The 25,676-nt window shown below is 57.1% G+C and overlaps 1 protein-coding gene across 1 annotated transcript; it reads right to left on the reverse strand.

Moving 5' to 3' along the window:
- Nucleotides 1-439: 439 nt before the first annotated feature.
- LOC116217780 (neuroblast differentiation-associated protein AHNAK-like) lies at nt 440-24,903 on the reverse strand (the record flags this gene model as incomplete). The annotated part of the gene is given in 10 exon segments (XM_085215392.1): nt 440-3,074; nt 3,077-5,778; nt 5,781-6,947; nt 6,950-18,240; nt 18,242-18,647; nt 18,709-19,795; nt 19,798-20,667; nt 22,625-22,658; nt 22,660-22,810; nt 24,822-24,903. Coding segments are annotated over 10 exon segments (18,837 nt in total), but the record flags the coding sequence as incomplete, so codon positions are not given.
- Between the last annotated feature and the right edge of the window lie 773 nt (nt 24,904-25,676).

The following is a 25,676-nucleotide window of genomic DNA, read 5'->3' on the forward strand; positions in this document are numbered from 1 at the left end:
TTTGGTCATAAAAATGGAGCATTTGAGACCCAGAATTGGGGGTTTGGGACAAAAAACGGAGATTTGGGCCCTTTCATTTTTTGATATCAGCCCCAAAATTGATCGTTTGGGCCCAAAAATGGGGATTTTGTCCAAAAAATCGAGCATTTGAGACCCAGGATTGGGGGCATGGCCCTAAAAATGGGGATTTGGGCCCTCAAACCCTAAAAACCCGGGATTTGAGACCCAGAATTGTGGGCTTGGGTGCAAAAATGGGGATTTGAGCTCTTAAAATTGGGCATTTGAGACCCAAAATTGGGCCGAAAATTGGGATTTGGGCTCTAAAAATGGGGGTTGGGGCCCAAAAAAAGGCTGTTTAGGCCCAAAAACGGGGCTGTGGACCCCAGACCTGTGCAGCCCCGACCCCAGGGAGCATTGGGACAACAAAACACGGCAATAATTAATGGTTAATAAACTTCTTTATTTGCATTTTACACGATTATTTCTTACATTCTCCATTAATTTCCCAGTAAAGTGCTGAAAGGGCGTCGGTATTTTTTTTTTTTATTAATCTATATATAAAATATATATTTTATAATTTTTTTTTTTCATCTCTTTTGTAACTCGTCCTCCACTTTGTTCAACAGAAATCCAACACAAAAGGTGCCGAACGAGGGGGAAAAAAAAAACAAACAGGGAATTCCACAAAAATCCCAAATTTGAAGGAAATCACCCCAAACTGCGCTCCCACCCCGCTGCCCCTCCCCCTCCCCCCAGTGCTTTTGGGGCTTATTGGGGTTTTTTTTTTTAGGTTTTTTTTTTTAATTCCTGCCAGCAAAGCCCGGAAAGAGCTGGAAATGAGAATCTGCCCCAAAATAAAAAATAATAATTAAAAAACAAAAGCAGCGGGAAGGGATTTCGTTTGGAAGCAAAATGCTGAGGAAAATGATGGGGAAACGGAGGGGGAAAATGTCTGAGTGTGTGGAGTGAGAAAATATGGGAATCCGGACCAAAATGTTGGGAAAGTGGGGAAATGTGAGCTGGAATTTGGGGGAAACGGGGAGAATATGGGCCAAAATGTTGGGAAAATGGGGCAAATGTGAACCAAAATGATGGGAAATTGGGAACATAGGGAGCAAAATGTTGGGAAAGTGGGGAAATGTGAGCTGGAATTTGGGGGAAACAGGGAGAATATGGGCCAAAATGTTGGGAAAATGGGGCAAATGTGAACCAAAATGATGGGAAATTGGGAACATAGAGAGCAAAATGTTGGGAAAGTGGGGAAATATGGACCAAAAAGTTGGGAAAATGAGGAAATACGGGCTGAAATTTTGGGAAAACGGAGAGATGTCATCCAAAATTTTTAGAAGAAGGGAAAATATGGAGCAAAATGTTGGGAAAACGAGGAAATACTGAAATTTGGGGGAAAATGGGGGAAATGTGGATCAAAATATCAGGAAGAAGGGGAGACGTGGACCAAAGCGTTGGGAAAAAGGAAACAAATGAACCGAAATGGGAGGAAAAAGGAGAAATACGAACCGAAATTTTGGGAAGAGGGGAAATATGGACCAATATGTCGGGAAAATGGGGAAATACGAGCTGGAATTTTGGGAAAAAGGGGAAATGTGAACCGAAATTTGAGGAAAAAAGCCGAAATATCAACTAAAATGTTGGGAAAAAGGAGAGATACGAACCGAAATTTGAGAAAATGGGGAAACATGAACCGAAATTTGGGGAAAAGAGGAAATAGGAACCGAAATTTGGGGAAAACGGGTAAATATGGACCGAAATTTTGTAAAAGCTGGGAGATACGGCCCGAAGTCTGGTAAATAAAAAAAGGGGAAATGTGACCCAAAGGAGCCGAGGACGGGGAAATGAGCACCGCACCTCCGCTGGCGGCGGGAGGGATGGGGGGAAAAAAAACCACCAAAAACGGTAAAAAAAAAAAAAAAAAAAGGGGGGGGCGGGGGGGGGAGGGGAGGGAAGGAAAAAAGGAAAAGGGCCAAAGGGAAGGGGAAAAAAAGAAAGGAGAAGAAGGAGGCAGGGCCCTATGTGCAGCCGCCCTCCTGCTCGCGTCGCTTGGCCACCGTCAGCTCCAACGAAGGCAAACGCAGCGCCCCACGGGCGGCACCGGGGCCCGAGGGGGGCTGATGTGGGGCCGAGGGGGGCTGATGTGGGGCCGAGGGCTGCTCCTCACCCCCCGTCACCTCGTAGCAGCCTTTACTCCGGGAGCCCACGCCGCCGAACGTCCCAAACTTGGCTTTTCCCTGCGCTCCCTCCGGCTCCGGCGGCTCCGCGCTGAAGGACGACGAGCGGAGCCTCGTCTTCCTGCTCTTGAAGATGGAGAACTTCCCTCTGGAGGACGTCCCCTCGTCCAGCTCCCCCTCGGCCGAACCCAGGCTGCCTTTGGAGCTCTTCAGGTCGCCCCTGGAGCCCCCGGGGGAGCCGGGAAGCTCGGGGGAACCGGGAGCCGCCCCACCTTTCGCCTTCCCTTTGGAGAAGGCGAATTTGGGCATCTTCAGTTTGGATTTCTTCCCTTTGGCATCCTCCGCCTCGGGCTCCGCGGAGACGCCCGCCTCCATCCCTGGGAACTCCACGTCCACCGCCACCTCTCTGCCCTTCACCTCCGGCTCGGAAAAGTGGAATTTCGGCACCCGAAGTTTGGGGAAGGTCACCCTGCCCGCGCAGAGCTCCGCGCTGCCGTCTTTGGGGCCGCCCCCTCCCGACGCCGTGGGGGCTCGGATGCTCGCTTTGGCTGCCGGGATGTCGGACGTGGAGACGCCGACTCCTTCAACATCAGCCCCGTTGACGGAGAGGCCGAACTGGGGCAGTTGGAGGGACGGCAGTTTGATGGTTCCCCCCAACCCCTCCACGCCGACGCCGGCCGCGTCCACCGACAGCACCGGGGATTTGGCGGAGCCTCCGACTTCTGCCTTCACGTTGAGATCCGGGGCCGAAACGGCCACCGAAGGGCCGGGGGGGTGGAGGTGACCCCCCTGGCAGCCCAGGGACGGGACGGAGCCGCCGATGCTCAGCTCGGGGCCCTCCGTGCGCGGCGCTGTCAGATGGGGCAGCTGCCCCCGAACCCTCCGAGCTCCACGTCGCTTTTCACCTTTGGTCCTTTCAGGTTCCCGTCGAATTCGGGTCCTTTCAGCCCCACGTTCAGCTTCCCTTCAGGAACGCACATCTCCGCTCTGCCTTTTGGTCCTTTCAGGTCAAACTCGGGCGCTGTGACGGAGGGGACGGTGACATCGACGCTGGGACCCTTCAGATCCCCCTCCACCTTCACCCCTGGAACCGCCACTTTTGCTTTCTTTGCGCTCCAATCCGCCGCTCCCACCTCCAGGTCGACGCTCGGACCCTTCACCTCCAACTCTTTCGGTTCCCCTTCCATTTTCGGGAGCACCGCTGCTGGATCCCCCCGGGAGCGGTGCGACTTCAGGTCGAACTCGACATCGGGGAAGGAGATCTTCCCAAACATGGCCTTCTTCCCTTTGGGGGACTTTACGGCCACGTCGGGGCCGGCCGCGCTCACGTCCGCGTCGGGGGATTTCACACCCACGTCCACCTCCGCCCCCGCCACGCTCACGTCGAAGGCTCCCTTCTTCCCTTTCACTTTGGGGCCGCTCATGTGGAGTTTGGGCATCTTGAATTTGCTCTTCTTGCCTTTGGCCGCCACGCTCAGGTCGGGTAACTCGGCGCTCAGCTCCACCTCTGGGAATTCCACCTCCGGGACCTTCGCGTCGCCCTTCGGACTCTTCATCCCGAACCCAAATTTCGGTTTCTTGAATTTGGGAGCCTTGACATTCGCCTCCGGCCCTTCGACGCTCAGCTCGGGACACTCAACGTCCATTTCGGGGCTTTTCACCCCAAATTCGGGTCCTTTGACGGTGACGTCGGGTCCCTTCAGGCTCCCTTCGATCTTTGGGGCCGTGAGGTCGAATCCCCCCTTCGCTCTGTGCCCTTTCAGACTCAGATCGATGTCGGGCATGGAGATTTTGGGCACACTCACGTGCATTTCGGGCACCTTCACTTTAGGACCTTTCAGTTTTCCTTCCGGACCTTCAATGCTCACATCGGGGACAGCGATGTCCACTTTGGGACCCGAAAGCTCAACCTCTCCTTTGGGCAGCTCCACATCCACCTCGGGGGCATCTCCTTTCAGCCCGAATTTCGGCAGCTTCATTTTTGGGAGTTTCAGTTTTCCCTCTGGACCATCGATGTCGACCCCTGGACACTCAATATCGACTTTGGGACCCTTCAGATCCACACTGGGACCCTTCAGATCCACAATGGGGCCCTTCAGCCCCCCCTCCACCTTTGGGCCCTTCAGGTTGAGGTCGATGTCAGGGACGGAGACGTGGGGCATCTTGAGGTGCATTTCAGGGACCTTCACATCGGGCGCCTGAAGGTCCAACTTCGGGCCTTTGAGGTCAACATCTGGACATTGCAAATCCCCTTCCAGCTTGGGAAGGCTCACATCCACATCCCCCTTCACTTTGGGGCCCTTCAGGTTGAAGTCGACGTCGGGCATGGAGAATTTGGGGCCCTTCAGGTGCATTTCGGGCATCTTGAACTTGGGGCCCTTCACTTTCCCCTCTGGGCCCTCAATGCCCACATCAGGAAGGTCCATATCCACTTTGGGACCCTTGATGTCCACCTCGGGGCCCTTCAGGTCCCCTTCTATTTTGGGCATGGACACGTCAATGTCCCCCTTCACTTTGGGGCCCTTCAGGCTCAGATCGAAGTCAGGCATGGAGATCTTGGGGGCCTTGATGTGCATTTCAGGCATCTTGAACTTGGGGCCTTTCAGTTTCCCCTCAGGACCTTCCAGTTCAACGTCAGGAAGGTCCACGTCCACTTTGGGACCCTTGATGTCCACCTCGGGGCCCTTCAGGTCCCCTTCCAAGTGAGGCACGGACACGTCAATGTCCCCCTTCACTTTGGGGCCCTTCAGGTTCAGGTCGATGTCAGGCATAGAGATCTTTGGTGTCTTGATGTGCATTTCGGGCATGGAGAATTTGGGACCTTTCAGCTTCCCATCAGGAGCCTCCACCTCCACACTGGGACCAGCGATGTCCACGTCGCCCTTTGGGAGGTTCACATCCACGTCCACCCCGTCCCCTTTGAAGCCCGGCATGGAGAATTTGGGCATCTTGAACTTGGGCAGCTTGAATTTGCCCTCGGGGCCGTGAACGTCCACGTCGGGAACGTCAACGTCCACTTTGGGGCCTTTGATGTCCACCTCGGGGCCCTTCAGCTCCCCTTCCAGCTTGGGCACGGACACATCCACGTCTCCTTTCACTTTGGGGCCCTTCAGGTTGAAGTCGACGTCAGGCATGGAGAATTTGGGGCCCTTCAGGTGCATTTCGGGCATCTTGAACTTGGGGCCTTTCACTTTCCCCTCTGGACCATGCAGCTCCACATCAGGAACATCAATGTCCACCTTGGGGCCTTTGATGTCCAGCTCGGGACCCTTCAGGTCCCCTTCTACTTTGGGTACAGACACATCCACGTCTCCCTTCACTTTGGGGCCCTTCAGGCTCAGATCGAAGTCAGGCATGGAGATTTTTGGGGCCTTGATGTGCATCTCTGGCATCTTGAATTTGGGACCCTTCACTTTCCCTTCAGGTCCCTCAATGTCCACATCAGGAAGGTCCACGTCCACTTTGGGGCCTCTGATATCAATTTCAGGGCCCTTCAGGTCGCCCTCAATCTTTGGCACGGACACATCCACGTCCCCCTTCACTTTGGGGCCCTTCAGGCTCAGATCGAAGTCAGGCATGGAGATCTTGGGGCTTTGAAGTGCATTTCGGGCATCTTGAACTTGGGGCCTTTCACTTTCCCCTCAGGACCCTCAATGTCCACATCAGGAAGGTCCACGTCCACTTTGGGACCTTTGATGTCCACCTCGGGGCCCTTCAGGTCGCCCTCAATCTTGGGCACGGACACGTCCACGTCCCCCTTCACTTTGGGGCCCTTCAGGTTCAGGTCGATGTCAGGCATGGAGATCTTTGGTGTCTTGATGTGCATTTCGGGCATCTTGAACTTGGGGCCCTTCACTTTCCCCTCGGGGCCCTCAATGTCCACCTCAGGACCTCCAATGTCCACTTTGGGGACAGAAATGTCCACGTCCCCTTTGGGCAGCTCCACCTCCACCTCGGGGCCCTCCGCCCTGAAGCCCGGCATGGAGAATTTGGGCATCTTGAACTTGGGCAGCTTGAATTTGCCCTCGGGGCCGTGAACGTCCACGTCGGGAACGTCAACGTCCACTTTGGGGCCTTTGATGTCCACCTCGGGGCCCTTCAGCTCCCCTTCCAGCTTGGGCACGGACACATCCACGTCTCCTTTCACTTTGGGGCCCTTCAGGTTGAAGTCGACGTCGGGCATGGAGAATTTGGGGCCCTTCAGGTGCATTTCGGGCATCTTGAACTTGGGGCCCTTCACTTTCCCTTCAGGTCCCTCAATGTCCACATCAGGAAGGTCCACGTCCAATTTAGGACCTTTGATATCAATTTCAGGGCCTTGCAAGTCCCCTTCCAACTTGGGTACAGACACGTCCACATCTCCTTTCACTTTGGGGCCCTTCAGGTTAAAGTCAACGTCAGGCATGGAGATCTTTGGTGCCTTGATGTGCATTTCTGGCATCTTGAACTTGGGCCCCTTCACCTTCCCCTCTGGCAGCTCGACATCTACATCAGGGGCTTCTATGTCCACTTTGGGGCCCTTCAGGTCGCCCTCAATCTTTGGCATGGACACATCCACGTCTCCTTTCACTTTGGGGCCCTTCAGGCTCAGATCAAAGTCAGGCATGGAGATCTTTGGGGCCTTGAAGTGCATTTCAGGCATTTTGAACTTGGGGCCCTTCACTTTCCCTTCAGGACCTTCCAGTTCCACGTCAGGAAGCTCCACATCCACTTTGGGACCTTTGATGTCCACCTCAGGGCCCTTCAGGTCGCCCTCAATCTTGGCACGGACACATCCACGTCCCCCTTCACTTTGGGGCCCTTCAGGTTCAGGTCGATGTCAGGCATGGAGATCTTTGGAGTCTTGAAGTGCATTTCGGGCATCTTGAACTTGGGGCCTTTGAGTTTCCCCTCAGGACCTTCCAACTCAACGTCAGGAAGGTCCACGTCCACTTTGGGTCCTTTAATGTCGATGTCGGGGCCCTTCAGGTCCCCTTCTACTTTGGGTACAGACACATCCACATCGCCCTTTACTTTGGGGCCCTTCAGGCTCAGATCGAAGTCAGGCATGGAGATTTTGGGGGCCTTGAAGTGCATTTCGGGCATCTTAAATTTGGGGCCCTTCACTTTCCCTTCGGGGCCCTCCACGCTCACCCCAGGGGCCTCCACGTCCATCCCTGGACCTTTCACTTCCACAGTTCCTCCTTTCACTCCACCTTCCACACACGGCACGGACACATCCACGTCTCCTTTCACTTTGGGGCCTTTCAGGTTCAGATCGAAGTCGGGCATCGAAATTTTCGGAGCCTTAAAGTGCATCTCTGGCATCTTCACTTTGGGGCCTTTCCATTTCCCTTCGGGTCCTTCGATATCCACATCGGGAACGTCCACGTCCACTTTGGGTCCTTTCAATTCCAGGCCAACACCTTTCAGGTCACCTTCTACTTTGGGCACGGACACATCCACGTCCCCCTTCACTTTGGGGCCCTTCAGGTTCAGGTCGATGTCAGGCATGGAGATCTTTGGAGTCTTGAAGTGCATTTCGGGCATCTTGAACTTGGGGCCCTTCACTTTCCCCTCAGGACCCTCAATGTCCACATCAGGAAGGTCCACGTCAACTTTGGGGCCTTTGATGTCCACCTCCGGGCCCTTCAGGTCTCCCTCAATCTTTGGCACGGACACATCCACGTCCCCCTTCACTTTGGGGCCCTTCAGGCTCAGATCAAAGTCAGGCATGGAGATCTTGGGGGCTTTGAAGTGCATTTCGGGCATCTTGAATTTGGGGCCCTTCACTTTCCCCTCAGGACCCTCGATGTCCACGTCAGGAAGGTCCACGTCCACTTTGGGACCTTTGATGTCCACCTCGGGGCCCTTCAGGTCCCCTTCTATTTTGGGCACGGACACGTCAATGTCCCCCTTCACTTTGGGGCCCTTCAGGTTCAGGTCGATGTCAGGCATGGAGATCTTTGGTGTCTTGATGTGCATTTCGGGCATCTTGAACTTGGGGCCTTTGAGTTTCCCCTCAGGACCTTCCAACTCAACATCAGGAAGGTCCACGTCCACTTTGGGACCTTTGATGTCCACCTCGGGGCCCTTCAGCTCCCCTTCCAAGTGAGGCACGGACACGTCAATGTCCCCCTTCACTTTGGGGCCCTTCAGGCTCAGATCGAAGTCGGGCATGGAGATCTTTGGTGTCTTGAAGTGCATTTCAGGCATCTTGAACTTGGGGCCCTTCACTTTCCCCTCGGGGCCCTCAATGTCCACATCAGGAAGGTCCACGTCCAATTTAGGGCCTTTGATATCAATTTCAGGGCCCTTCAGGTCGCCCTCAATCTTTGGCACGGACACATCCACGTCCCCCTTCACTTTGGGGCCCTTCAGGTTCAGGTCGATGTCAGGCATGGAGATCTTTGGTGTCTTGATGTGCATTTCGGGCATCTTGAACTTGGGGCCCTTCACTTTCCCCTCGGGGCCCTCAATGTCCACCTCAGGACCTCCAATGTCCACTTTGGGGACAGAAATGTCCACGTCCCCTTTGGGCAGCTCCACCTCCACCTCGGGGCCCTCCGCCCTGAAGCCCGGCATGGAGAATTTGGGCATCTTGAACTTGGGCAGCTTGAATTTGCCCTCGGGGCCGTGAACGTCCACGTCGGGAACGTCAACGTCCACTTTGGGGCCTTTGATGTCCACCTCGGGGCCCTTCAGCTCCCCTTCCAACTTGGGCACGGACACATCCACGTCTCCTTTCACTTTGGGGCCCTTCAGGTTGAAGTCGACGTCGGGCATGGAGAATTTGGGGCCCTTCAGGTGCATTTCGGGCATCTTGAACTTGGGGCCCTTCACTTTCCCTTCAGGTCCCTCAATGTCCACATCAGGAAGGTCCACGTCCAATTTAGGACCTTTGATATCAATTTCAGGGCCTTGCAAGTCCCCTTCCAACTTGGGTACAGACACGTCCACATCTCCCTTCACTTTGGGGCCCTTCAGGTTGAAGTCCACATCAGGCATGGAGAATTTGGGGCCCTTTAAGTGCATTTCAGGCATCTTGAACTTGGGGCCTTTGAGTTTCCCCTCGGGACCTTCCAACTCAACATCAGAAAGGTCCACGTCCACTTTGGGACCTTTGATGTCCACCTCGGGGCCCTTCAGGTCCCCTTCTATTTTGGGCACGGACACGTCAATGTCCCCCTTCACTTTGGGGCCCTTCAGATTGAAGTCGACATCAGGCATGGAGAATTTGGGGCCCTTCAGGTGCATTTCGGGCATCTTGAACTTGGGGCCCTTCAGTTTCCCGTCAGGACCCTCAATGTCCACATCAGGAAGGTCCACGTCCACTTTGGGACCTTTGATGTCCACCTCGGGGCCCTTCAGGTCGCCCTCAATCTTTGGCATTGTCACATCCACGTCCCCCTTCACTTTGGGGCCCTTCAGGTTGAAGTCGACGTCAGGCATGGAGATTTTGGGGCCCTTGAGGTGCATCTCGGGCATCTTGAAGTGAAGCCCCTTCCCCTTCCCCTCAGGTCCTTCGATATCCACCTGAGGACACTCAACTTCCACTTCTCCTTTGGGAACGCCGACCTCCACCTCCGGCCCTTCGCCCTTCACCCCAAATTTGGGCATCTTGAATTTGGGCATTTTCACTTTCCCTTCTGGTCCCGAAATGTCCACCTCGGGCGCCTCGACGCTGACTTTGGGTCCTCTGATGTCCACCTCTGGCCCTTTCAGGTCCCCCTCCACTTTGGGGCCGCTCAGGTCGAACTCTCCCTTCACTTTGTGCCCTTTCAGGTTCAGCTCCACATCTGGCATCGAAACTTTGGGGGAGGAAATGCTCAGGAAGGGCATTTTGAACTTGGAGCCTTTTGCTTTCGCTTGGACGTCCACCTCCGGCCCCTGAACCTCCACTTTGGGACCAGACATCTCCACTTCGGGTTTCTTTAGCTTCACATCTACGTCAGGGCCTTGCACTTTTGGGCCAGAAAAGCCGAATTTGGGCAATTTGAACCTGGATTTTTTGCCCTTGGCTTCCAGATCGATCTTGGGCACCTCTGCCTCCAACTCCGGCCCTTTTACGTCCACTTTAGGACCTTTCAGCTCCGCCTCAATTTTGGGGACAGACAGATCGACGTCTCCCTTCACTTTGGGGCCCTTCAAGTTGAGGTCGATGTCGGGCATGGAGATTTTGGGGACACCGAATTCGGGTTTCTTCAATTTGGGGCCCTTCAGTTTTCCCTCCGGTCCTTCGATGTCCACATCAGGAAGAGTGACATCGACCTTCGGGGCTGACAGAGCGACGTCGGCTTCAGGGAGACCAACGTCCACCTCGGGGCCCTCAGCCTTGAAGCCAGGAACCCCAAATTTGGGCATCTTGAACTTGGGCAGCTTGACTTTACCTTCGGGACTGGGAACATCCACCTCAGGAAGGTCAATGTCCACTTTGGGACCTTTGATATCCAGCTCGGGGCCCTTCAGCTCACCCTCAATCTTGGGCACGGACACATCCACGTCCCCCTTCACTTTGGGGCCCTTCAGGTTGAAGTCCACATCAGGCATGGAGAATTTGGGGCCCTTTAAGTGCATTTCAGGCATCTTGAACTTGGGACCTTTGAGTTTCCCCTCGGGACCTTCCAGTTCAACGTCAGGAAGGTCCACGTCCACTTTGGGACCTTTGATGTCCACCTCGGGGCCCTTCAGGTCCCCTTCCAAGTGAGGCACGGACACATCCACGTCCCCCTTCACTTTGGGGCCCTTCAGGTTCAGGTCGATGTCAGGCATGGAGATCTTTGGTGTCTTGATGTGCATTTCAGGCATCTTGAACTTGGGGCCCTTCACTTTCCCCTCGGGGCCCTCAATGTCCACCTCAGGACCTCCAATGTCCACTTTGGGGACAGAAATGTCCACGTCCCCTTTGGGCAGCTCCACCTCCACCTCGGGGCCCTCCGCCCTGAAGCCCGGCATGGAGAATTTGGGCATCTTGAACTTGGGCAGCTTAAATTTGCCCTCGGGGCCGTGAACGTCCACGTCGGGAACGTCAACGTCCACTTTGGGGCCTTTGATGTCCACCTCGGGGCCCTTCAGCTCCCCTTCCAACTTGGGCACGGACACATCCACGTCTCCTTTCACTTTGGGGCCCTTCAGGTTGAAGTCGACGTCGGGCATGGAGAATTTGGGGCCCTTCAGGTGCATTTCGGGCATCTTGAACTTGGGGCCCTTCACTTTCCCTTCAGGTCCCTCAATGTCCACATCAGGAAGGTCCACGTCCACTTTGGGGCCTTTGATGTCCACCTCGGGGCCCTTCAGGTCGCCCTCAATCTTGGGCACGGACACATCCACGTCCCCCTTCACTTTGGGGCCCTTCAGGTTGAAATCAACATCAGGCATGGAGATTTTGGGGGCTTTGAAGTGCATTTCAGGCATTTTGAACTTGGGTCCTTTGAGTTTCCCGTCAGGACCCTCAATGTCCACATCAGGAAGGTCCACGTCCACTTTGGGGCCTTTAATGTCGATGTCGGGGGCCTTCAGGTCCCCTTCTATTTTGGGCACAGACACATCCACGTCCCCCTTCAGCTTTGGTCCTTTCAGGTTAAAGTCAACATCAGGCATGGAGATCTTTGGTGTCTTGATGTGCATTTCAGGCATCTTAAATTTGGGGCCCTTCATTTTCCCTTCAGGACCCTCAATGTCCACATCAGGAAGGTCCACGTCCACTTTGGGGCCTTTGATGTCCACCTCAGGGCCCTTCAGGTCACCCTCAATCTTTGGCACGGACACATCCACGTCTCCTTTCACTTTGGGGCCCTTCAGGCTCAGATCGAAGTCAGGCATGGTGATTTTGGGGGCTTTGAAGTGCATTTCGGGCATCTTGAATTTGGGACCCTTCACTTTCCCCTCAGGTCCCTCAATGTCCACATCAGGAAGGTCCACGTCCACTTTGGGACCCTTGATGTCCACCTCGGGGCCCTTCAGGTCCCCTTCTATTTTGGGTACAGACACATCCACGTCTCCCTTCACTTTGGGGCCCTTCAGGCTCAGATCGAAGTCAGGCATGGTGATTTTGGGGGCTTTGAAGTGCATTTCAGGCATCTTGAACTTGGGCCCCTTCACTTTCCCCTCTGGCAGCTCAATGTCCACATCAGGAGCTTCTATGTCTACTTTGGGGCCCTTCAGGTCGCCCTCAATCTTGGGCAGGGACACATCCACGTCTCCCTTCACTTTGGGGCCCTTCAGGTTCAGGTCGATGTCAGGCATGGAGATTTTTGGTGTCTTGATGTGCATTTCGGGCATCTTGAACTTGGGGCCCTTCAGTTTTCCTTCGGGGCCCTCCAACTCCACATCAGGAAGGTCCACATCCACTTTGGGGCCTTTGATGTCCACCTCGGGGCCCTTCAGCTCCCCTTCCAACTTGGGCACGGACACATCCACGTCTCCTTTCACTTTGGGGCCCTTCAGGTTGAAGTCGACGTCGGGCATGGAGAATTTGGGGCCCTTCAGGTGCATTTCGGGCATCTTGAACTTGGGGCCTTTCACTTTCCCCTCCGGACCATGCAGCTCCACATCAGGAACATCAATGTCCACCTTGGGGCCTTTGATGTCCAGCTCGGGACCCTTCAGGTCCCCTTCTACTTTGGGTACAGACACATCCACATCTCCCTTTACTTTGGGGCCCTTCAGGCTCAGATCGAAGTCAGGCATGGAGATCTTAGGGGCTTTGAAGTGCATTTCAGGCATCTTGAACTTGGGGCCCTTCACTTTCCCTTCAGGTCCCTCAATGTCCACATCAGGAAGGTCCACGTCCACTTTGGGGCCTTTGATGTCCATCTCAGGGCCCTTCAGGTCACCCTCAATCTTGGGCACGGACACATCCACGTCCCCCTTCACTTTGGGGCCCTTCAGGTTCAGGTCGATGTCAGGCATGGAGATCTTTGGTGTCTTGATGTGCATTTCGGGCATCTTGAACTTGGGGCCTTTGAGTTTCCCCTCTGGAACTTCCAGTTCCACATCAGGAGCATCAATGTCCACTTTGGGGCCTTTGATGTCAACACTGGGGCCTTTTATATCCCCTTCCAGTTTGGGCACGGACACATCCACGTCTCCCTTCACTTTGGGGCCCTTCAGGCTCAGGTCGAAGTCGGGCATGGAGATTTTTGGGGCCTTGAAGTGCATTTCGGGCATCTTGAACTTGGGGCCTTTCACTTTCCCCTCGGGACACTCCAGCTCCACATCAGGAACATCGATGTCCACTTTGGGACCTTTCAGTTCCAGGTCAGCCCCCTTCAGGTCACCCTCTATTTTTGGTACAGTGATGTCCATTTCTCCCTTCACTTTGTGCCCCTTCAGGTGCAGATCCACATCGGGCATGGAGAATTTGGGGGCCTTGATGTGCATTTCAGGCATCTTGAATTTGGGACCTTTGAGTTTTCCTTCGGGACCATGCAGCTCCACATCAGGAAGATCGACGTCCACTTTGGGACCTTTGATGTCCACCTCGGGGCCCTTCAGGTCGCCCTCAATCTTTGGCATTGACACATCCACGTCCCCCTTCACTTTGGGGCCCTTCAGGTCGAAGTCAGGCATGGAGATCTTTGGGGCCTTGAAGTGCATCTCCGGCATCTTGAACTTGGGGCCCTTCAGTTTTGCTTCTGGACACTCTAAATCAACATCAGGAACGTCAACGTCCACTCTGGGACCTTTGATGTCCACCTCGGGGCCCTTCAGGTCGCCCTCAATCTTGGGCACGGACACATCCACATCCCCCTTCACTTTGGGGCCCTTCAGGTTCAGGTCGATGTCAGGCATGGAGATCTTTGGTGTCTTGATGTGCATTTCGGGCATCTTGAACTTGGGGCCCTTCACTTTCCCCTCGGGGCCCTCAATGTCCACCTCAGGACCTCCAATGTCCACTTTGGGGACAGAAATGTCCACGTCCCCTTTGGGCAGCTCCACCTCCACCTCGGGGCCCTCCGCCCTGAAGCCCGGCATGGAGAATTTGGGCATCTTGAACTTGGGCAGCTTGAATTTGCCCTCGGGGCCGTGAACGTCCACGTCGGGAACGTCAACGTCCACTTTGGGGCCTTTGATGTCCACCTCGGGGCCCTTCAGCTCCCCTTCCAACTTGGGCACGGACACATCCACGTCTCCTTTCACTTTGGGGCCCTTCAGGTTGAAGTCGACGTCGGGCATGGAGAATTTGGGGCCCTTCAGGTGCATTTCGGGCATCTTGAACTTGGGGCCTTTCACTTTCCCTTCAGGTCCCTCAATGTCCACATCAGGAAGGTCCACGTCCAATTTAGGACCTTTGATGTCAACGCTGGGGCCCTTCAGGTCGCCCTCAATCTTTGGCACGGACACATCCACGTCCCCCTTCACTTTGGGGCCCTTCAGGTTGAAATCAACATCAGGCATGGAGATTTTGGGGGCTTTGAAGTGCATTTCAGGCATTTTGAATTTGGGTCCTTTGAGTTTCCCGTCAGGACCCTCAATGTCCACATCAGGAAGGTCCACGTCCACTTTGGGACCTTTGATGTCCACCTCAGGGCCCTTCAAGTCCCCTTCCAACTTTGGCACGGACACGTCAATGTCCCCCTTCACTTTGGGGCCCTTCAGGTTCAGGTCGATGTCAGGCATGGAGATCTTTGGTGTCTTGAAGTGCATTTCAGGCATCTTGAACTTGGGGCCCTTTAGCTTTGCTTCTGGGCACTCTAAATCAACATCAGGAAGATCAACATCAACTTTGGGGCCTTTGATGTCCACCTCGGGGCCCTTCAGGTCTCCCTCAATCTTTGGCACGGACACATCCACGTCTCCTTTCACTTTGGGGCCCTTCAGGTGCAGGTCAACATCAGGCATGGAGATTTTGGGGCCTTTCAGGTGCATCTCCGGCATCTTGAACTTGGGGCCCTTCAGCTTGGCTTCTGGGCACTCTAAATCAACATCAGGAAGGTCCACGTCCACTTTGGGAGCTTTGATGTCCACCTCGGGGCCCTTCAGGTCTCCCTCAATCTTGGGCACGGACACATCCACGTCCCCCTTCACTTTGGGGCCCTTCAGGTTCAGGTCGAAGTCAGGCATGGAGAATTTGGGGCCCTTTAAGTGCATTTCAGGCATCTTGAACTTGGGGCCTTTCAGTTTCCCCTCGGGACCTTCCAACTCAACATCAGGAAGGTCCACGTCAACTTTGGGGCCTTTGATGTCCACCTCGGGGCCCTTCAGGTCGCCCTCAATCTTTGGCATTGACACATCCACGTCCCCCTTCACTTTGGGGCCCTTCAGGTTCAGGTCGAAGTCAGGCATGGAGATCTTTGGGGCCTTGAAGTGCATTTCGGGCATCTTGAACTTGGGGCCCTTCAGTTTTGCTTCTGGGCACTCTAAATCAACATCAGGAACGTCAACGTCCACTTTGGGGCCTTTGATATCAATTTCAGGGCCCTTCAGGTCGCCCTCAATCTTGGGCACGGACGCATCCACGTCCCCCTTCACTTTGGGGCCCTTCAGGTTCAGGTCGATGTCAGGCATGGAGATCTTTGGTGTCTTGATGTGCATTTCGGGCATCTTGAACTTGGGGCCCTTCACTTTCCCCTCGGGGCCCTCAATGTCCACCTCAGGACCTCCAATGTCCACTTTGGGGATAGAAATGTCCACGTCCCCTTTGGGCAGCTCCACCTCCACCTCGGGGCCCTCCGCCCTGAAGCCCGGCATGGAGAATTTGGGCATCTTGAACTTGGGCAGCTTGAATTTGCCCTCGGGGCCGTGAACGTCCACGTCGGGAACGTCAACGTCCACTTTGGGGCCTTTGATGTCCACCTCGGGGCCCTTCAGCTCCCCTTCCAACTTGGGCACGGACACATCCACGTCTCCTTTCACTTTGGGGCCCTTCAGGTTGAAGTCGACGTCGGGCATGGAGAATTTGGGGCCCTTCAGGTGCATTTCGGGCATCTTGAACTTGGGGCCTTTCACTTTCCCCTCTGGACCATGCAGCTCCACATCAGGAAGGTCCACGTCCACTTTGGGGCCTTTGATGTCCATCTCAGGGCCCTTCAGGTCGCCCTCAATCTTTGGCACGGACACATCCACGTCTCCTTTCACTTTGGGGCCCTTCAGGTTCAAGTCGACATCAGGCATGGAGATTTTGGTCATCTTGATGTCGGGCATCTTGAATTTGGGGCCCTTCACTTTCCCCTCTGGCAGCGCCACGTCCACTTCTGGTCCTTCAATGTCCACTTTGGGGACAGAAATGTCCACGTCCCCTTTGGGCAGCTCCACCTCCACCTCGGGGCCCTCCGCCCTGAAGCCCGGCATGGAGAATTTGGGCATCTTGAACTTGGGCCGCTTCAATTTGCCCTCGGGGCCGTGAACGTCCACGTCGGGAACGTCAACGTCCACTTTGGGGCCTTTGATGTCCACCTCGGGGCCCTTCAGGTCGCCCTCAATCTTGGGCACGGACACATCCACGTCTCCTTTCACTTTGGGGCCCTTGAGGTTCAGGTCGATGTCAGGCATGGAGATTTTGGGGCCCTTGAAGTGCATTTCGGGCATCTTGAATTTGGGACCCTTCACTTTCCCCTCGGGACCCTCAATGTCCACATCAGGAAGGTCCACGTCCACTTTGGGGCCTTTGATGTCCACCTCGGGGCCCTTCAGCTCCCCTTCCATCTTGGGCACGGACACGTCCACGTCCCCCTTCACTTTGGGGCCCTTCAGGTTCAGATCGACATCAGGCATGGAGATCTTCGACGTTTTGATGTTCAGCTTCGGCATCTTAAATTTGGGGCCCTTCCATTTCCCTTCTGCTCCCCCTACGTCCACCTCCGCTCCTTCCACCTCCACCTCTGGTCCAGAAACCTCCAGCTCTCCTCTGGGGCCACTCACTTCGATATCCGCGCCCTCAAACTTCGGTCCCGAAAGGCTGAAATGGGGCAGTTTCATTTTGGGTCCTTTCAGTTTGGCCTCGGGACACTCCAGGTCGACGTTGGGGACCTCCACACCGGGACCCTTCACGTGAACCCCGGGTCCTTTCAGCTCCCCCTCCATTTTTGGGGCGGAAACGTCCACTTCTCCCTTAATTTTAGGTCCCTTTACATTCAGATCCACCTCCGGTTTGGACAGTTTGGGTGCCTTGATGTTCAGTTTTGGCATCTTAAATTTGGGGCCTTTTATTTTTCCTTCTGGACACTCCAAGTCCACCTCGGGAACGTCGACCCCCAGCCCGGGACCCTCCACGTCCACTTTGGGACCCCTAAGTTCCCCGGAGACCTTTGGGGCAGAGACGTCTCCTTTCAGTTTGGGGCCCTTCAGGCTGATGTCGACGTCGGGAATGGAGAGTTTGGGGCTCTGCACGTTCAGTTCAGGCATTCGGAATTTGATGCCCTTTGATTTCACCTCCGGGGCTTCAATGTCGATGTCGGGCAGATCGAGATCGAATTTGGGGGCAGAAATGTCGACTTCACCCTTTGGGAGCGAAACATCAACATCAGGGAGCTCCGCTTTTATGCCAGGAACCCCAAATTTGGGCATTTTCAGCTTGGGCATCTTCAGCTTCCCATCAGGGCCATGGACGTCCACATCTGGAGCTTCAACATCCACTTTGGGGCCTTCAATGTCAACTTTGGGGCCTTTCAAGTCAACTTTGGGCACTTCAATGTCCACTTTGGGGGCATGAAGGTCAACTCTGGGGGCAGAAATGTCAACTTCACCCTTTGGGAGCGACACGTCAACATCGGGGAGCTCTGCTTTTAGGCCAGGAACCCCAAATTGGGCCATTTTCAGCTTGGGCATCTTCAGCTTCCCGTCTGGGCCACGGGGGTCCACATGGGGAGCTTCAATGTCAACTTTGGGGCCTTCAATGTCAACTTTGGGCACGTCAACGTCAACTTTGGGAGCTTTTATATCAAATCCTGGTGCTCTGAGCTCCCCTTCCAGTTTGGGGGCAGAAATGTCCACATCTCCCTTCACTTTGGGGCCCTTCAGGCTGAGGTCGATGTCGGGCATGGAGATGTGGGGCGCCTTGACGTGCATTTCGGGCATCGTCACCGCGGGGCCCTGCAGGTGTCCTTGTGGGCCTTTCAAGTCAACTTTGGGCATGAATGTCAATTTTGGGGGCAGAAATGTCAACTTCACCCTTTGGGAGCGACACGTCGACATCGGGGAGCTCTGCTTTTAGGCCAGGAACCCCAAATTTGGGCATTTTCAGCTTGGGCATCTTCAGCTTCCCATCAGGGCCACGGACGTCCACATCTGGAGCTTCAACGTCCACTTTGGGGCCTTCAATGTCAACTTTGGGGCCTTTCAAGTCAACTTTGGGCACTTCAATGTCAACTTTGGGGACAGAAATGTCAACTTCACCCTTTGGGAGCGACACATCAACATCAGGGAGCTCTGCTTTTAGGCCAGGAACCCCAAATTTGGGCATTTTCAGCTTGGGCATCTTCAGCTTCCCGTCTGGGCCATGGACGTCCACATCTGGAGCTTCAACGTCAACTTTCGGTCCTTAATGTCAACTTGGGCACTTCAACGTCAACTTTGGGAGCTTTTATATCAAATCCTGGTGCTCTGAGCTCCCCTTCCAGTTTGGGGGCAGAAATGTCCACATCTCCCTTCACTTTGGGGCCCTTCAGGCTGAGGTCGATGTCGGGCATGGAGATGTGGGGCGCCTTGACGTGCATTTCGGGCATCGTCACCGCGGGGCCCTGCAGGTGTCCTTGTGGGCCTTTCAAGTCAACTTTTGGGGCATGAATGTCAATTTTGGGGGCAGAAATGTCAACTTCACCCTTTGGGAGCGACACATCAACATCGGGGAGCTCTGCTTTTAGGCCAGGAACCCCAAATTTGGGCATTTTCAACTTGGGCATCTTCAGCTTCCCATCAGGGCCACGGACGTCCACATCTGGAGCTTCAATGTCAACTTTGGGGCCTTCAAGGTCAACTTTCGGTCCTTTGATGTCAACTTCGGGCACTTCAATGTCAACTTTGGGGGCATGAAGGTCAACTCTGGGGGCAGAGATGTCAACTTCACCCTTTGGGAGCGATACGTCGACATCGGGGAGCTCCGCTTTTAGGCCAGGAACCCCAAATTTGGGCATTTTCAGCTTGGGCATCTTCAGCTTCCCGTCTGGGCCATGGACGTCCACATCTGGAGCTTCAACGTCAACTTTCGGTCCCTTAATGTCAACTTCGGGCACTTCAACGTCAACTTTGGGAGCTTTTATATCAAACCCTGGTGCTCTGAGCTCCCCTTCCAGTTTGGGGGCAGAAATGTCCACATCTCCCTTCACTTTGGGGCCCTTCAGGCTGAGGTCGATGTCGGGCATGGAGATGTGGGGCGCCTTGACGTGCATTTCGGGCATCGTCACCGCGGGGCCCTGCAGGTGTCCTTGTGGGCCTGCAACGTCCACTTTGGGGGCATGAAGGTCAACTTTGGGGGCAGAAATGTCAACTTCACCCTTTGGGAGCGAAACATCAACGTCTCCTTTCAGGCCAGGAACCCCAAATTTGGGCATTTTCAGCTTGGGCATCTTCAGCTTCCCGTCTGGGCCACGGACGTCCACATCTGGAGCTTCAACGTCAACTCTGGGTGCTCTGACATCAACTTTGGGGCCTTCAATGTCACCTTTGGGCGCTTCGATGTCCACTTTGGGCCCTTTGACGTCAAATCTGGGCCCTTGATGTCACCTTTGGCCCCCTGGACCCCCACTCCCACTCCGTGCCCTCCGACATCCCACTGCGGCCCCTTCACATCCACACCCGCGTCCATCGCCGGCCCCTCCGCTCCTTTCAGCCCTTTCACCTCCAGCCCCGCTGCCCCCACGGCGCACCCACGGGGGTCCCCCCGGAGCCCTTTGGGGTCTCCTTCTCCTTTGGGTGCCGCTGAGAGGCGATGGGAGCCCTTCAGGTTCAGATCGACGTCCGACAGCGAGATGTGCGGCGTCTCCGTCTTCTTGAACTGCGGCCCCTTCCACTCTCCTTCCACGCCGACCCCCTTTTGGGGGGAGCCCACGGGGGTCGTCTGCACGTCTCCTCCATCGGACCCCGCCACCGAAACCCCAAATTTGGGCATTTTCATGGCGGGGATCTTCACCACCCCCACCCCGGCCCCGCTTCCTTCACCCTCACGCAGGGCAGAACCGCACTCCATCCCGCCCCATTCGGGACCCTTCACGCCCCCCATCTGCCCCACAAGTCCGGCTTCGCTCACTCCTTTCACACCCCCGATTTTCCCACTTTCTGCCCCAAAACGGACGCCCTCCTCCCACATCCCACCGACGCCGCTCTCCATTCCGGGGCTCTGCACCCCGACGGCCGTTTCGGTTCCGGGGAGGCGGATTTTGAAATCGGTTCCGGGGACGTCGACGACGGCGCTGTCAGGTCCGGTGACGTCCACGGTGTAGGCGGTGACACGGCGAGTCACCGTGATGGTGCGGCTCTGCGTTTCCCCCTCGGCTGCATCCTCTGCCTTCAGCCTCGGTTTGATCTTCGTGGCGTAGATGCGCCGATACTCCTCATCGTCACCGCTCTGAGAACGGCACGGCCAGTGAGCCTTCGGCCCCACACTGCGCCCCACGGACCCCCAAGATCCCCCCCCAGTTCTCCATTCACTTCCCAGGACCCCCCTCTTCACCCCACGGACCCCCAGGATCTCCCCCCCACCACAGATGCGCCGATGCTCCTCATCGTCACCACTCTGAGAACAGCACGGCCAGTGAGCCTTCGCCCCACACTGCGCCCCACGGACCCCCAAGACCCCCCCCCAGCTCTCCATTCACTTCCCAGGACCCCCCTGTTAACCCACCAACCCCCAAGACCCCCCCCATTCCCCCATTCACCCCACGGACCCCCAGGATCTCCCCCCCCCACAGATCCGCCGATGCTCCTCATCGTAATCACTCTGATAACAGCACGGCCAGTGAGCCTTCGCCCCACACTGCGCCCCATGGACCCCCAAGACCCTCCCCCCCAATCCCTCATTCACCCCATGGATTCCCAGGACCCCCAGGAACTCCCCAAAATCCCCCATTCACCCCACGGAGCCCCAGGATCTCCCCCCCACCACAGATGCGCTGATGCTCCTCATCATCACCACTCTGAGAACGGCACGGCCAGTGAGCCTTCGGCCCCACACTGCGCCCCACGGACCCCCAAGACCCCCCCTCAGTTCTCCACTCACTTCCAGGACCCCCCTCTTCACCCACGGACCCCCAGGATCTCCCCCCCCAACAATATGCGCCGATACTCCTCATCATCACCAGCTCTGAGAACAGCACAGCCAGTGAGCCTTTGGCCCCACACTGCACCCCATGGACCCCCAAGACCCTCCCCCCAATCCCTCATTCACCCCATGGATTCCCAGGACCCCCAGGACTCCCCAAAATCCCCCATTCACCCCATGGACCCCCAGGATCTCCCCCCCCACCAGATCCATCTGTGGATGCTTCTCATCATCACCGCTCTGATAACGGCACGGCCAATGCGCCTTCAGCCCCACACTGCGCCCCACAGACCCCCAAGACCCCCCCCAGTTCTCCATTCACTTCCCAGGACCCCCCTCTTCACCCAACGGACCCCCAGGATCTCCCCTCCCCACAGATGCGCTGATGCTCCTCATCATCACCGCTCTGATAACAGCACGGCCAGTGAGCCTTCGGCCCCACACTGCGCCCCACGGACCCCAAGACCCCCCCCAGTTCTCCACTCACTTCCCAGGACCCCCTGTTCACCCCACGGACCCCAGGATCTCCCCCCACCACAGATCCGCCGATGCTCCTCATCGTCATCACTCTGATAACAGCACAGCCAATGAGCCTTTGGCCCCACACTGCGCCCCACAGACCCCCAAGCCCCCCCCCATTCTCCATTCATTCCCAGGACCCCTCGTTACCCAAACCCCCAAGACCACCCACATTCCCCCATTCACCCCACGGACCCCCAGAATCCCCCCCCACAGATGCACTCATTCTCCTCATCATCACCGCTCTGATAATAGCACGGCCAGTGAGCCTTCGGCCCCACACTGCGCCCCACGGATCCCCAGGACCCCCCCCCCAATCTCCCAAGCACCCCCCAACTCACCAAGACCCCCTTTCCTACTCCACTCTGACCCCCCCCCCCAAAGAACCCCCCAGCTCACCAGGACCCCCTACTCCACCCCTTCTCCCCTTCCCTCCCCCCAAGGACCCCCCCCAGCTCACCAGGACCCCCTTCTTCACCCCCTTTTGACCCCGCACCTGCCAGGATTCCCTTCCATCCTCCTCCCAAGGCCCCCCCAGCTCACCATGACCCCCTTCTCCCCCTCCCTCCCCCAAGGACCCCCCCCAGCTCACCATGACCCCCTTTCTCCCCCTCCCTCCTCAGGACCCCCCGCTCACCATGACCCCCTTCTCCCCCTCCCTCCCCAAGGCCCCCCCCCGGCTCACCATGACCCCTTCTCCACCCCCTTCTCCCCCTCCCTCCCCCCAAGACCCCCCCCAGCTCACCAGGACCACCTCAGGGCTGCTGCCCCCCGTCGTTCCGTGCCCACAGCGTTTCCCCGTGGGGGGATTTGTCCCCCCTGCGCTGCAGCCGCAGCCCCACCGTGTGGTGCCCCATGGAATCCAGGAGCTGCGCGACCTCCCCAGACTGCAGGTGGTCGAAGTAGACCGTGGCACTGACAATTTGATCCCCTGGGAGGAGAGGGGAGAGGGAGGGGCGTGAGGGTGTGTGGGAGAGGGGCGTGGGGTAGGGGGGTGAGTGTGGGTCTGGGGGTGGGGAGAAGGGAGGAGGCGGGGTGGGGAAGGAGGGTCCGGGGAGAGGGAGGGAAAAGGGGAAGGGGGAGTGGGGGAGGAGAGGGTGGGAGGTCTGAGGGGGAGGAAGGCAAGAAATTGAGAAGCAAGGGAGTGAGTGTGTGGGGGAGGGGCGTGGGGTGGGGTGGGAGGTGGGTCTGAGGGTGGGGAGGAAGAGGAGGAGGGGGGGAAGGAGGATCTGGGGAGAGGGAGGGAAAATGGGAAGGGGGAGTGTGGAGGGTGGGAGGTCTGAGGGGGGGAGGGAGGGGGGGGGAGGGGGGGTGGGGAGGTCTAGGGGGGGGATGAGGATGGGAGATGGAAGAGGGAGATGGTGGGGAGGAAGATCGGGAGAGGGAGGGAAAAGGGGGGAGGGAAGGTTTGGGGAGATGGTCAGGTAGTGGAGGTGGGGGGAGTGGGAGGGAGTCCAAGGGGAGGAGGAAGGCAAGAAATGAGAAGGAAGGGGGTGAGTGTGTGGGGGAGGGGCGTGGGGTGGGGGTGGGAGTGGGTCTGGGGTGGGGAGAAGGAGGAGGTGGGGAGGGAAGGAGGATCTGGGGAGAGGGAGGGAAAGGGGAAGGGGGAGTGGGGGGAAGGGTGGGAGGTCTGAGGGGGGAGGAAGGCAAGAAATGAGAAGGAAGGGGGTGAGTGTGTGGGGAGGGGTTGGGGGTGGGGGTGGGAGGTGGGTCTGAGGGTGGGGAGAAGGAGGAGGTGGGGGGGAAGGAGGGTCTGGGGAGAGGGAGGGAAAAGGGGAAGGGGGAGGGGAGGTTGAGTGGGAAAGAGGGAGATGGTGGGGGGAGATGGGAGGGGAGGGAAAGGGGAAGGGGAAGTGCGGGGGAGAGGGTGGGAGGTCGTGGGAGAGGGGATGGTGGGGGGAGATGGGAGAGGTAGGGAGAAGGGGAGGGGAGTGGGGGAGAGTGAGGTCTGAGTGGGAAAGAGGAGATGGTGGGGAGGATCTGGGGAGAGGGAGGGAAAAGGGGAAGGGGGAGTGGGGGGAGAGGGTGGGAGGTCTGAGGGGGGAGGAAGGGAATAGAGAGGGATTGGGGGGAGGTAGGGGGGAGGGAGGGATGGGGAGGGGTGAGGTGGTTGAGGGGGGAGAAGGAGGGGGAGGTGAGGAGGGTCCGGGGAGAGGGAGGGAAAGGGGAAGGGGGAGTGGGGGGAGAGGGTGGGAGGTGAGAGGGCCGAGGGAAGGAGGGGAGATGGTGGAGGGGGGAGGGGATCTGGGGAGACAGGATAAAACCCCAACAGCCCCCCTCCCCCAAGGCCCCAAAATCTGGTGATTTCAGCCCAAATTCTCACCCTGGGATTTCCCCAAAACCCCAAACCCCAAAACCCCCCAAAACCCCAATACGCCCAAACCCCCAAATCCTGGGATTTCTCCCCAAACCCCAAAAGCCGGGATTCCCCCCCCTCCAAAAAAAAACCAACCCACCCCCTCTCCCAAGGCCCCAAAATCTGGTAATTTCAGCCCAAATTCTCACCCTGGGATTTCCCCACAACCCCAAACCCCCAAATCCTGGGATTTCCCACCCCAAAAACCCCAAACCCCAATCCTGGGATTTCCCCCCAAACCCCAAAACCCCAAAATCCCAAAACCCCAAATCCTGGGATTTCCCCCAAACCCCAAAAACCCCAAAATCCCCAAACCCCCAAATCCTGGGATTTCCCCCAAACCCCAAAAACCCCCAAAATCCCAAAACCCCAAACCCCCAAATCCTGGGATTTCCCTCAAAACCCCCAAACCCAAAACCCCAAAACCCAAATCCTGGGATTTCCCCCAAACCCCAAAAACCCCCAAAACCCCAAAACCCCCAAATCCTGGGATTTCCCCCAAACCCCAACACCCAAGGATTCCCCCCCTTAAACCCCACCCCGCCCCGAGACCCCAAAACCTGGCGATTTCAGCCCAAATTCTCACCCTCCTGCACGACTCCGGCTCGCGCCGCGGGCGACCCTGCTGGACGCTTTGACGAAGAGCCCGCGCTCCGTCTGCGCGATGGTCAGCCGTGGGGGGCGCCACCAGCAAACGGGGCGAAAAGAACCTCGCGGGTGTCGTCTGTGAGATCCATCTGGGGAGAGGGACGGGGTGAGGGGGGAGGGAGAGGGATGGGGGAGAGGGAGAGGAGGGGGAGGGGGAGGGAGGAGGGAGGAGAGAGGGGGAGAGGGGGAGGGGGAAGGGGGAGGGAGGGGAGGGGGAGGGGAGGGGAGGGGAGGGGAGAGGAGAGGGAGGAGAGAGAGAGAACCTCGCGGTGTCGTCTGTGAGATCCATCTGGGGAGAGGGACGGGGTGAGGGAGGGGAGGGAGAGGGGATGGGGGGAGAGGGGAGAGGAAGGGGAAGGGGGAGGGAGGGGAGAAGAGAGGGGAGAGGGAGGGAGAGGGGGAGGGGGAGGGGGAGGGAGGGGAGAAGAGAGGGAGGGGAGAGGGAGAGGGAGGGGGGGAGGGGAGGGGAGGGGAGGGGAGAGGGAGGGCAGGAGAGAGAGAGAACCTCGCGGGTGTCGTCTGTGAGATCCATCTGGGGAGAGGGACGGGGTGAGGGAGGGGAGAGGGGAAGGAGAGGGGAGGGGAGGGGAGGGGAATCAGGGAGAAGGTAGTGGGGAGGGATGCGGAGGGGAAGGGAGGGATGGGAGGAGGGAGGAGATAGAGAAACGGGGAGGGGGAGGGGAAAGAGGAGAGGGAAGGGAGAGGTAGGGGTGGGGGGGGAGGGTGAGGGGAGAGGAAGGGAGGAGGAAGGGAGGGGATAGGAGGAGAGGGAGGGGAGGAAAGAGAGAAAACC

This window comes from Meleagris gallopavo, unplaced genomic scaffold (genome assembly GCF_905368555.1).
Source record: "Meleagris gallopavo unplaced genomic scaffold, MGAL_WU_HG_1.1 scaffold_25, whole genome shotgun sequence".
Classification (NCBI taxonomy): domain Eukaryota; kingdom Metazoa; phylum Chordata; class Aves; order Galliformes; family Phasianidae; genus Meleagris; species Meleagris gallopavo.